The sequence below is a fragment of the Arachis ipaensis genome, chromosome B04 (assembly GCF_000816755.2).
Source record: "Arachis ipaensis cultivar K30076 chromosome B04, Araip1.1, whole genome shotgun sequence".
Taxonomy (NCBI): Eukaryota; Viridiplantae; Streptophyta; class Magnoliopsida; order Fabales; family Fabaceae; genus Arachis; species Arachis ipaensis.
In genome coordinates this window covers 128,321,020-128,332,758 of record NC_029788.2, presented here as the reverse complement: position 1 = coordinate 128,332,758, position 11,739 = coordinate 128,321,020, and the positions used below count along the sequence as shown (strand labels likewise).

The following is an 11,739-nucleotide window of genomic DNA, read 5'->3' as shown; positions in this document are numbered from 1 at the left end:
AGAGGAGCTTTTCTTTTTTATTTTCTTAATTTATTGTCTATCATGTTTTTTTTTTTTTTTTATACCAAAGATAGGAGACTCGAACCCGCAACCTCTTAATTGAATATGGAGAGACTATGCCATTTGAGCTATAACTCATTGGCTAAAATTTGGAAAGATATGTGACTCGAACCCGCGACTTCTTATTGTCTATCATGTTTGCTAATACTATATTATTAATATGTATAATTAAGGTGATGTATGTTTCCTTAAAAAAAGAAAATTCAAGCATAGTTCTAACTGAGATTCCCCCAACATAATTAACCATATAGTGTCCTACTACTATCTCATGAAATATTATCCCTATTTAATATTTATATATTGTTCCTGAATTGAACGACAACATTTATTAATTATTGTACCTGCGATCGTTCATTTATATATGATACTTCTTGGAATTTTGTTACCATGAAATAGTATTATTTTACCTTTGCCTTTTATTCTGCTCTTGAAAATAATATAATGCTGCTTCTGTTGTCAGAGGGAATGTTTCTAATACTTATTGAAAAAAAAAATTATTAATTAGTGTTAGTTAAATTTCTAAACAAGTCATCACACTAATACAGTGAAGTATACCTAACAACTATAATTGATAACTGCGTACCAATAATAAAAAATAAAAGTCATTAGTCATGATCACACTCCTTTTGTCTTATTATTATTATTATTATCTGATATCATGGTCCACGATATTCATAAATGGTGATTGTGATTAGCTTAGGATTATGATTAGAATTAGCAACTTGAACATTTTATTAAGAAATCATAACATTATTGATTGAATTTCTGTATACTAGTATTATATATACCTACCAAACATAAGTATATAATAGAATAAAGTATATTTTTTATCTCCAATATTTTTGATATTTTTTAAAAATATCCCAAATGTTTAATTTCATTCAATTTTATCTTTAACGTTTTCGATTCATTTTAATTTTGTCTCTAAAATTTTACATGGAATTAATGTCCATGAATAATTCTGACACAGATCGAAAACATTAAGAAAAAAATTGAATAAAACTAAATGTTAATGATATTTTTGAAAAAAATCGCAAACACTAAATACAAAAAGTATACTTTACTAAATATTTTTTCTATGCAAATTGACCAAATACTAAGCTAGTTTATCTTATTTGAACAAGAAAATTAACTATCTCACTTTCTAATTATGTGTTTCTTAATTGTATTTGCAGGCTGTGTTTTGGTTGATAGTACCAAAATTGATAAGAGAAGAGAAAATCAAGGTCATTATGACCATATTGCTCTTAATTTTCTTGTTCCAATTTCTCCCAAAGGTTTACCATAGCATCTGCATGATGAGAAGAATGCAGAAAGTCACAGGATACATCTTTGGAACCATTTGGTGGGGTTTTGGCCTTAATCTCATAGCCTACTTCATTGCTTCACATGTAAGAAACCCAACATAAATTGCAGATTATTGCATATATATGGTTATTGAGTCGGTTATTAGACTTAAAATTTTCAAATTATAACAGGTAGCTGGAGGGTGCTGGTATGTTCTTGCGATTCAACGAGTGGCGTCGTGCATCCGGCAACAATGCGAAAGAACAATGGGATGTAACCTGTCTCTGTCCTGCTCTGAGGAGGTATGCTACCAGTTTCTGTTGTCATCATCAGGGACAGTTGGAGGTTCATGTAATAATGGAAATGGAAACTCAACAACAGTTGTGGTTAGAAAGCCTTTGTGTTTAGATGTTGATGGCCCTTTCAGATATGGAATCTACCAATGGGCACTTCCTGTGATTTCAAGCAATTCTCTGGCTGTCAAGATTCTGTATCCCATTTTTTGGGGTTTGATGACACTTAGGTTGGATACTATTCCAAGAACAAACAAATTCTTTCATGTTTGTATGTTTGTGTTTGATTCATTATTCATGATGATTTGATTGTTGTTGCATGCAGCACTTTTGGTAATGATCTTGAGCCAACAAGTAACTGGTTAGAAGTGATTTTCAGTATCTGCATTGTGCTCAGTGGATTGCTGCTATTCACTTTGTTGATTGGTAACATTCAGGTATCAAAAGAAAGTACGGTGCGTTTGGTTTGCGTTTTCATTTTCAGTATTTTCTGTTTGTAAGACTTTTTAAAGAAAGAAGAGAAATAAGAAGTCAAAACAGAAAATAAAACGCAAATTAAATACACATTTATTATTCATATTTTTCAAGTTTCTCACTCAAATATGATGATCTAACAATGAGGATTGTGAAGGTGTTTTTGCATGCTGTGATGGCGAAGAAGAGAAAGATGCAGCTGAGGTGTCGCGACATGGAATGGTGGATGAGGAGGAGGCAGCTGCCTTCGCGATTAAGGCAAAGGGTTCGCCATTTCGAACGCCAGAGATGGGCAGCAATGGGAGGAGAAGATGAGATGGAATTGATCAAAGACTTGCCGGAGGGGCTAAGGCGAGAAATCAAGCGCCATCTTTGCTACGACCTTGTTAAAAAGGTGAAAAAATATATGATTAGACGACTGTATAAATCTCTTTTAGTACTACGAGTTTATAGCTATTAAAATCAATGATAATTTTTTTATAGGTACCTCTGTTCCACAATTTGGATGAGCTTATACTATTCCCTTGGTTTAATCTGGTTTTTTGCCCTAAAAATAAGCTAAACAAAAGTACCCAAAGACCAAAATTGAATCTTTTTTTAATCACCTACTGAATACTGTCCATGGGTTTTCCTTTTCTTGTTTCGGTTTTGATTACGATTCATTTGCCTCCGCTCAACCTCAATGATTCATCAAAGAGAACCCAATCAACAATCTTCGTAGTTCATCTCTCCATGGCCCCAACAAAGCTGATTCAAATATCCTAAAGGAGATGGGGAGTTAGACACTTGATAGTAGGAATCAACAAAAGGCATAAGTAGAAAAATCTATCATGAATCCCACATTCAATTTGTTAAAAACTTTTAGAGACACCGTCAGTTACCTTTCAAGTTAACGAATGGAAGATCAAAGTAGGCTGAGACAAATGTGATCGGCACTAAATTGAAAAACTATTAATATTTGATTAACTGAAGCTCACTAACATGGTTCGGCATGGAGGTTGACCATAGCACCCTCATCTTATTCCAGTACACCTTACAAAGGGAGATATAAGGATTTGCAAATGGCAACAGAGATTTTTGTTGTTTGTTGATGTGGTAGGTGGAGATTTTGGTCGGGATTTTAGTCCACCCCTGAAAACGGTAGGTAGATATATTGATTAGGTTGTTAACCATAATTAATAACCCCGTTGTTGGGCAAATTCCTCATGGGCCATAAATATTACACGTTAAATATATGAATCCTAACTCTGTTACTGAAATTGCTATGGATCTATGATGTTACAAAATCTCTAATCTCTCTCTGACCTATATATGAAAAGGTATATATATATATATATATATAAATCCATATAAACAACTAAAATTTTGAGTCCAATTTTTCAAATGATCACACAATTTAACACTTCAATAATGTACTTGTGAATCAGATAATTAGAGAAGGTGATCCAGTACCAAGGATGGTGTTCATCGTCCGAGGGCGAATAAAGCGCAACCAAAGCCTCAGCAAAGGAATGGTAGCATCTAGCATCCTTGAACCAGGAGGCTTTCTAGGGGATGAGCTTCTTTCATGGTGCCTTAGGCGGCCGTTCATCGACCGGCTTCCAGCTTCCTCGGCCACATTTGTGAGCCTTGAACCAACAGAAGCCTTTGGCCTTGATTGCAATCATCTTAGATACATCACTGATCACTTCAGATACAAGTTTGCCAATGAGAGGCTGAAGCGAACCGCGAGGTACTACTCATCCAATTGGAGAACTTGGGCTGCTGTCAACATTCAATTCGCCTGGCGGCGTTACAGGCAGAGGACTAGAGGTCCGGTGACCCCTGTAAGGGACAATGGTGGCGGAGGCGGCACAGAGCGCAGGCTCTTGCAGTATGCTGCAATGTTCATGTCAATAAGGCCACATGACCATCTTGAATGAGAGCTATATATCTCAATGTTGATCAGAATTTCCAGAGCTTTCAAGTTGGTATATAAGTCATGGAATTATTCATAAGATGCAGAGAAGAAATACATGGAAAATGGGCATTTGCATTTGGAAAATAAAAAAAATAATAAAAAAAGGATGAATAAAGATTTGCTATGTTCTTTCATTGTTTATGTAGTTTTGCAAATGAAGTTGTGTTGAGAATTGTAATCTTGGATGATTTACTTAATGAATGATTTCTTTTTTCTTTTGTTCCAATCTATAGTTTATCAAACTACTGAATTTTTTTTATTGCTAATATTTTAGATGGATTTGATACAAAAAAATAAATTTTCAATAACAAAAAGAACTCAAATTTGAATAATGATGAGATATATTATCACCATTTGCAATTCATGAGATAAAAATTTAATGTTGGCCGCAACAGTTTCTTAAATAGAATTTAGATTCGCGACGGAATACCAAAAAAAAAGTATTGAAAAAATTTATATTAAGGGACCAAATTTTCAACATAATGGAAGTTTTAAATAGAGACATAAGAACATGAAAATTAACACATGGAAATAAAAGGCAACAAGGCTGTTAGATTCTGTTGTTTCCGCCGTCAAAAAATCCAACGAAAATACAACATAGAAAACAGACCAATTTTCCTATGTTGTCGGGTTCAGGTGAGTCCCAAATTTGGAGGGTGATGTTGTAAATGGAAAAAAGCGAGGTCAGCAATTCCCTCCAAATATGGCAATTCATATCTCTTCTCTCTCTTCCTCTCTCTATTCTCACCAACCAACCCATTATCACCAACAATGGTTTCAAGGAGGGTTCCTCATCATCATCACCATCATCATCATCATCACCATCATCATCATCAATCTCCCATTTTCTCATCATCTTCTTCTTCCTCCCACTGGCTTTCTCTGGGGTCTCTCTTCAATTTTCCTTTTGGGACCCCTTTGACGTTACTACTTTCTGCTTTTCAATTTAAGAGCTACTGAATCCGCAGCTACATGTTAAGCTATATTAGGTACCTGCCATGTTTGATCCTATTCTATCTCTATGACTATGTCTTTCTTGTTTCTCATTGTTTTGTAAAATGGGACTATCAAAAGTAACATTCTTTTTCCAATTGCAATTATATCAGAATATATAATGGCATACCCATGTTTTCTTTTCTTAATGGGGAACCTTAGGGCATAAAAAAGTTTCAAAATTTGATATTCCTTTTGTCAAGAGGAGCATCATTGCAGTTTCTGATTGATCCTGTGAAGGGTTTTTAACTTTTAATGTCATATTGATGCTATTAAAGTATTAATCAACCCAATGTTGAAACTTAAATGTTCTATGGGTCAATTGTTGTTAAGGCAAATGAAGTTTAAACTAAAAATGCGGTTGATTAGTATCAAACTTGAAAAAATAAAGGGAACAGACAAAGTGAATGTTTGAATTGAATGCTCTCCAGTGTAACAAAACAAAGAATGAATTTTTCTTTGATATATATGCTTTCTTTTGGTAGCATTTGTAACTACACCGTGAAGCAATTCATTGTTAATTTTTATGCCATGAATCTTTAACATTCCATATCTTACAATGATTATACTTGTGTCATAGATACCTTGTCATTAGTGTGGAACCTGAAATATCAACCAAATGGGGTTGAAATTTACAAAGCAGGGGCCACAAAAAGTTGATGACTTGAGTTTACAGAATCACATGATCAATTACCTTACCAAGAATTTTATTCGAAACTTGGTATCTAAGCAACGGAGACGGATGCTCATTGCCGGCTATGATCTTGACATGACATATATCACAGACAGAATATTGGCAATGTCATTTCCTGCGGAACGAATGCGAGCAGTGTATCGAAATCCTCTTTGGCAGGTGAAATCTGTGTTGGACATGACACACCATGAACATTATAAGGTGCAACTTTCAATCCATGGCCATGTATAATGTACAATATCATCTGTCTCTTCTCTCCATAGTTATGCATATGATTATAGCTAAAGCTTATCAATTTTAAATGTTTCCAGATCTATAATCTCTGTATAGAAGAAAGTTATGATCCGGCAAACTTTCATGGACGGGTAGAAGCATACCCTTTTGATGATAACCATGTACCACCCCTTGAAATGATCAAAGATTTTTGTGAAAGTGTGCATTCATGGCTATCAAGTGATCCAAAAAATATTGCTGTCATTCATTGCATGGTATGAGATCTCAGAACTTCACTTTGGAATGATGCCTCAACATCAAATAAATTTTGTTTAGCGTTACACTTATCATACAGCTTCTTACATTTTAAAACTTAATGTAAAGTTCTTCTACTAAAAACTAAGCATGAAGTTGCACTCCTTTTAGTTATGCATGATGCAGTGCAATTAACCAATGGATGCACATGAGATTCTTTAATTTGATACATGAAAAGGAATCATTAAGAAGTTGAGAATACATACAACATAATCTTTTGTTGAAATTGTGTAGGCAGGGAAGGGTAGAACTGGCTTAATGGTGTGTTCATACCTAACTTATTCTGGCATGACAGCAGATGAGGCTCTTCAATTGTATGCAGAGAGAAGGACAACAAATAATGAAGGAGTAAGTTATGTTAGGTATAGTTCCATCAATTTAAAAATATAAATTTGTCTTCAACAACAGAGGAATTTGGATATTGACTCTTACAATCTGCAAGAAAGAAATATTATAAGGAATGGACCAATAAATCTAGGCCTTTATGATTTTGATTTAGTTTTCTAGGAGTATACCTTCTTTAAGTTATTTATTTACCCTTAACAAATATGAATGGTAGAATCCTCTGTGATTTCAGGTATCAATACCAAGCCAACGCCGTTATGTAAGGTACTTTGAAAGTGTACTTTCTACCCCTAGGGGCAGAGTGAGCTTGCCTCAACCATGTAGCAGAGAATTGCGCCGAATTCGCCTTTATGATACAGTTAACATCTGTGCAATATTCTTTGTGATTTCAGAGCTGCAGGAGGAGGTTAGTTAACCCTCAGTTTCTTGATGCAACAATATTTTTGGATACCTTATTGTATGCATATTTGTACAAGTAACAGAAGAAGTAGAATACATGGATTATTTGATGTTAGAAATCTATACTAGTTACACTACAAAGTTACTAGCCTAAGTTCCTTAGCTTTATTAGCTTAATGTTTTTGCAGCTTATCTCAGTCCAAAATCATTTATTAAGTTTATCTCATTGTTGATTAAATTCCTATAGCTTTCAACATATTTATTGTATGTATATGAAGCAACTAAAACAACTAATGAATCAACTGCAAAATTCTTTTCTCTACACTTAACAAAGTTATGCTGTTCTTCCTTATTTACAGGCTCCTAACCAGTGCTATCGTCCGCCGGTGGAAATTTTCCGAGGGTGCTGCAGAGAGATTAAGAAAGGCTATCAGAGAACCAACAGTCCTCGCTACTATCTTTCTTATATTGAAGAAGAAAATGAAGATGGAACACAATCAGAACAAGAAGAACCTCGGATTGTTGTTCAAATGGACACAGAGAGTCCTGCAATATACAAGAAAACCTGTTTGGATTATTATTTCGACCAACCGATCCTAGTAAATAACCACTAATCATATTTAACACTTCATTCAATCCATCTTCACCAATCATAAGGATCTTCTAATCAACTTTTTACTAGCAACAACCTTTGAACATACCTTGTATTCTTTTTTGCTTATGCATGAAAATGTGAAACAGCTACATGTTTTTCTGATAAGATTCTTGTGTTTACAGTTAACTGGAGATGTACGTGTCATATTCTATGAGAAAATGATAGGAGGCCGTCTCTTCTATTGTTGTTTCAATACAGCTTTTGTTAAGAACAGCATGGTACAGGTAATTTTATTCCATCAATTTATTTTGGCATATTTACAGTTAGATAACAATCAAATTGATGCTCCAATTTTCATGATCAAATTAGTCCCTTAGTTTTACTAACATTAACAACTGTAGCATGATGTTAGGCTAAGCTGAGGGACCAATTTGATAATAGTTTACTAACGGAAGGACTAACTTGATTTACGGATTAAAATTGAGAGACTAATATCATCATTAGGTGAAAACTAAAAGACCAATTTGATTGTTATCTCTATTTACATTCAAAATGTGACTTTGTTTCCTTTTGCTATTTTGTAGCTGGGAATACAGGATTTGGACAAAGTTGGGAAGAAAGGAAGATCAATATGTGGAAGTGATTTTAGCTTGGAATTACTGTTTGGTCCTGCCAATTCATCAAGTGTATCCAATAGTGACAATGCTAGTATTGTTTCCTTGTGATCATAATATTTATGCAACAGATAATATGAAAGGTCATGTTCAATTTTACATTACACTAACGTGTGCTGCAAAAAAAAAAACAGCAGAAAATTATATCCAATCATAAATGAGTCCATCAATGTTTTGTTGTGTAGTGTTGCATTCATTCTTTCAATAGTCTTGCTGTCTAATTTTTTTATTGGCACAAGACATTAGGAGAAAGTGCAAATGTTGTATTGTTTTGATGTTTGAGTAGCATTTCGAGAAGATGGGGTTTCAAAGCACATTATAATGCAAAAGTTGCTATGTTTTCACATAGAATTTAATTTCAATTAAAGTTGCTATGCACCATAATCATCCATTTGTGTTCCATGTCATCCAATTGTGTTAAAATATAAAAATGAAAGTAAAAAGAATTTGATAATGAAAACATGGATGTAAGAACTAAGAAGTACCATTTGTATAATTAAGGTAACATTTGCATTATATTGTAGAATAAAATAATTAAGCTTGTTATCTTTATTAACTTCACTATCACTTAAATACCAAATAAACAAAGATAGACCAATAAGCTATTACAACTTTAAAATTCGAAAAATTAGTAAATAAATTAATTAATTTTTTAGTAAATTAGAAAATAAAATTTTATATTTTAATGTAATAGAGCTAATTAAAATAAGAATTTTGACACTAACTTTAAAGAATTTGGCCCAAGATTGGGCCGAACGAACCAAACTGGTGAACCGGATCCAAATAACTTTTGATCCGGAGCTCCGATCGCCACATCGTTTGCAGCCACGTGACTGCAGCGTCGAGCTCTACAAAGCCTAGTGGTCAATTAGGTAAGAAATCCACGTTTTCATTTTCAATTTCCTATTCCCCAATTTCGAATTCAATGTGTAATCATGTTAGATTTTGCTTGAATTCGGTGTTTAGGTTCGAATTAACTCACGAGAATTGTCGGGTTTAGCTCATTGGAGCTGTGGGTCAGGTAAGCACCCTCAATTCCTTTGTGAAATATTGAATTAGTGAACTCTATGTTGATTATAGTGAATATTAAGATGTTAGATTGAAATTGGTTGTGGATTGGAGACAATTTGAGGGATTGGAAGCTAGAGATTGAATTCTGGAGGCTGGGTTCATTGGTGTGGGACTGGAGTGGTGGATCTTGTGGTGCGGTGAACACTTCAGGTGTTATGAGATTAATGGAAAATCGGCCAAGGTATAGTTTTGGTTTCTCGTATTTAATATATAATATCTCGTGAAAATTTAGGCTAGACGACTTAGGAAAAGTTGAATTATAAGTATTGGAATTTATTTGGTTGTTTAGTTGGCATTGCATGTTTGGTTTATTGAGAAATGATAAATTGTTGGTCTTATAGTATGAATATAATTGATGTGGTAAGGAGGTTAATAAATGATAACTTTGATAGTGATAAAGGTAATTGTTAATTGTGATATTTATGAATAGTGAATTAAGAATTGAATTGTGTAATTAGGTGTGAAATGACTGAGGAAGGATGGAGACGTAATTGGTATTGAGGAATTGGTTGGAATTGTTATAAAAGTGGTTAGTGATGAACTGATTGTGAACTAGTTGAGTTTGTTAAAGGAATTGTGTTGATGAATGTTATTGATGAGTATTGACTTGAAGTATATTAAATTGAGAACTTTGAATGAGTTGAGGGAGTGAGAATTGAATAGTTTAAATGGTTGAATGATTGATATTGAAGTACGATATTTGAATGAATTGAATGATTATGAAATGTTTGTACCCCAGGTAGTAGGCAGTGGGATTGTTTACTTGCTACGGATATGAGATCAGAAAGAAGAACGATGAAAACTAAGTTAATTATGAATTTTGAATGATTATGAAAGAATTGAAATGATAATAAAAATGATAATGGATTCCTGAAGATGAAACCAGGGCAATAGCAAGGATTGTGGTTCGTCCCACTTGTTTCAGGTCAGTATTTGTGACGCCTGGGTAGTAGCAGGAGTAGTGGATTATTCCACTTGCTCCAAGTTGAGCTTTTAAACACCCGCTTGAGTAGTAACTGCAGTAGTGGTTATTTCACTGGCTCTAGGTTAAGCGAGTAGTAGTAAGAGATTGTAGTTCAAACCCACTTGCTCTGCATGAGTGTTTCAGTCCATGGTTAGCTACTAGAACATGTCGGGTTAGTTATATAACCGACAGATGATATCATCAGCCATAGGACAGGCATGCATCACATGCATTTGTGTGTTTTGATTGCCTGTACATTAATTGAGATTGTCTACGTGATTATTCTGCTTACTTGCTGTATTGTTACCTGCTGCATTTATATTCTACATTTGCTTGTTTTGCCTGTTTGTCTATCTGTGGTTTCACCAGAGTTGGAGGATTAGAGGAAAGGCAGAGAATTGAGGGTTTTGGATAGAGTTGGTTAAATTTAGAACCTTAGACAACCACCCATGTATATGGCTTTCATTTTTAATTCTTTAAGTTTGATAATCAGAGTGTCAGCGTTCTAGGATTGCCTCTGTCATTCCCAGGACCTTATATATTATGTGCGTGACACCTTTACCATGCTAAGAACCCCTGGTTCTCACCCCATACTATATTGTTGTTTTTCAGATGCAGGTCGAGAGGCACCTCGCTAGGCGTCTGGACTTTTGAAGCGGAGTGATTTTCGGGGTTTTTTTTTATGTATAGTTTATGTATATATGTACCTAACTTTCTCTCCGAATAACTTGTTTATTTTGCTCCTCTTAAAGACTTATGGAGAGATATGGTTTTGTTTATGTAATTTTGGGTTTTGGATATGTATATATTTATGTAAATATTCTCCGACTAGTTTTGGCTTCGCAGGCTGAATTAGGAGTTTGTTATTTTGTATCTTTGGCCCTCTATTCCTAGTTTTTGTTATCTTATACTTGTTAGCTATAACTTTCTTGGCACGTAAGTTAACTCATTATCTGAGCGTTGCGCTCTTTATTTCGCGATTTTTATTGTATCTGTTTCTCCAAGCTCCTCATATATTATATCATTTCTGTTATTATATGTATATAATTTATTTTAGAGGTTGTAATACCACACCACCTCTATTTTACATCCTAGATGTAAAGCTTTGTGTGATAGGGTGTTACAACAACAATGTTAACTGTTAGAGTAATTCTATTGTTTATCATGATGAAGCCATATAAAATACCCGCTGAAGCCTAAGGTGAATTTATTGAAAAGAAATTTTAGATGGGGTTTGATTAAAGTGTGTTTTACATTGTTTAAAGAGAATAGATGAAAAAATGGCAAATGCTAATACACTCCGAAAAAAATAGAAATGTATCGCTTTTTAAATTTTAAAATCTAAATATTAAGTTCTAAATCTTAAATTTGGAATCATATATCCTAAATCTTAAAATTTACA

General features: G+C 34.0%; 2 protein-coding genes and 1 long non-coding RNA gene across 5 annotated transcripts in view; 2 read left to right on the top strand and 1 right to left on the bottom strand.

Annotated features, from left to right (window-relative positions):
* LOC107637319 (cyclic nucleotide-gated ion channel 2) overlaps positions 1-4,292 on the top strand; it is a 6,614-nt gene extending 2,322 nt beyond the window's left edge. The window contains exons 3-8 of the mRNA XM_021122640.1: positions 1,236-1,451; positions 1,539-1,870; positions 1,966-2,077; positions 2,272-2,508; positions 2,598-2,651; positions 3,542-4,292. Of these exons, the coding sequence (XP_020978299.1) occupies positions 1,236-1,451; positions 1,539-1,870; positions 1,966-2,077; positions 2,272-2,508; positions 2,598-2,651; positions 3,542-4,036 (1,446 nt within the window). The 3' untranslated portion in view covers positions 4,037-4,292. The remainder of the gene's footprint in view (positions 1-1,235; positions 1,452-1,538; positions 1,871-1,965; positions 2,078-2,271; positions 2,509-2,597; positions 2,652-3,541) is intronic.
* Positions 2,672-3,418, bottom strand: LOC110271341. Its single transcript, XR_002361995.1, has 2 exons — positions 2,996-3,418; positions 2,672-2,875 (listed from the first exon to the last, which is right to left on the bottom strand). It is a non-coding gene; the product is annotated as an uncharacterized LOC110271341 (long non-coding RNA).
* On the top strand, positions 4,559-8,648 carry LOC107635370 (phosphatidylinositol 3,4,5-trisphosphate 3-phosphatase and protein-tyrosine-phosphatase PTEN1). 3 transcript variants are annotated; one of them, XM_021122051.1, is made up of 8 exons: positions 4,564-5,063; positions 5,711-5,962; positions 6,073-6,249; positions 6,524-6,637; positions 6,867-7,040; positions 7,393-7,632; positions 7,811-7,912; positions 8,213-8,648. In XM_021122051.1, the coding sequence occupies exons 2-8, from the start codon at positions 5,750-5,752 to the stop codon at positions 8,351-8,353; spliced, it is 1,161 nt and encodes a 386-aa protein (XP_020977710.1). In that variant the 5' UTR covers positions 4,564-5,063; positions 5,711-5,749; the 3' UTR covers positions 8,354-8,648. The 3 variants fall into 3 exon arrangements, with proteins under 3 accessions (XP_020977711.1, XP_020977710.1, XP_016194325.1); XM_016338839.2 differs by having other exon boundaries at positions 5,648-5,962; XM_021122052.1 differs by lacking the exon at positions 6,073-6,249 and having other exon boundaries at positions 4,559-5,063; positions 5,648-5,962.

Bases quoted from the DNA above. Each gene is read 5' to 3' on its own strand.
- LOC107635370 (XM_016338839.2), top strand. From the start codon at position 5,687: ATGGGGTTGAAATTTACAAAGCAGGGGCCACAAAAAGTTGATGACTTG. The intron at 7,041-7,392 runs GTTAGTTAACCC...CCTTATTTACAG, and splicing joins TTTCAGAGCTGCAGGAGGAG to GCTCCTAACCAGTGCTATCG. The intron at 7,913-8,212 runs GTAATTTTATTC...GCTATTTTGTAG, and splicing joins TTAAGAACAGCATGGTACAG to CTGGGAATACAGGATTTGGA.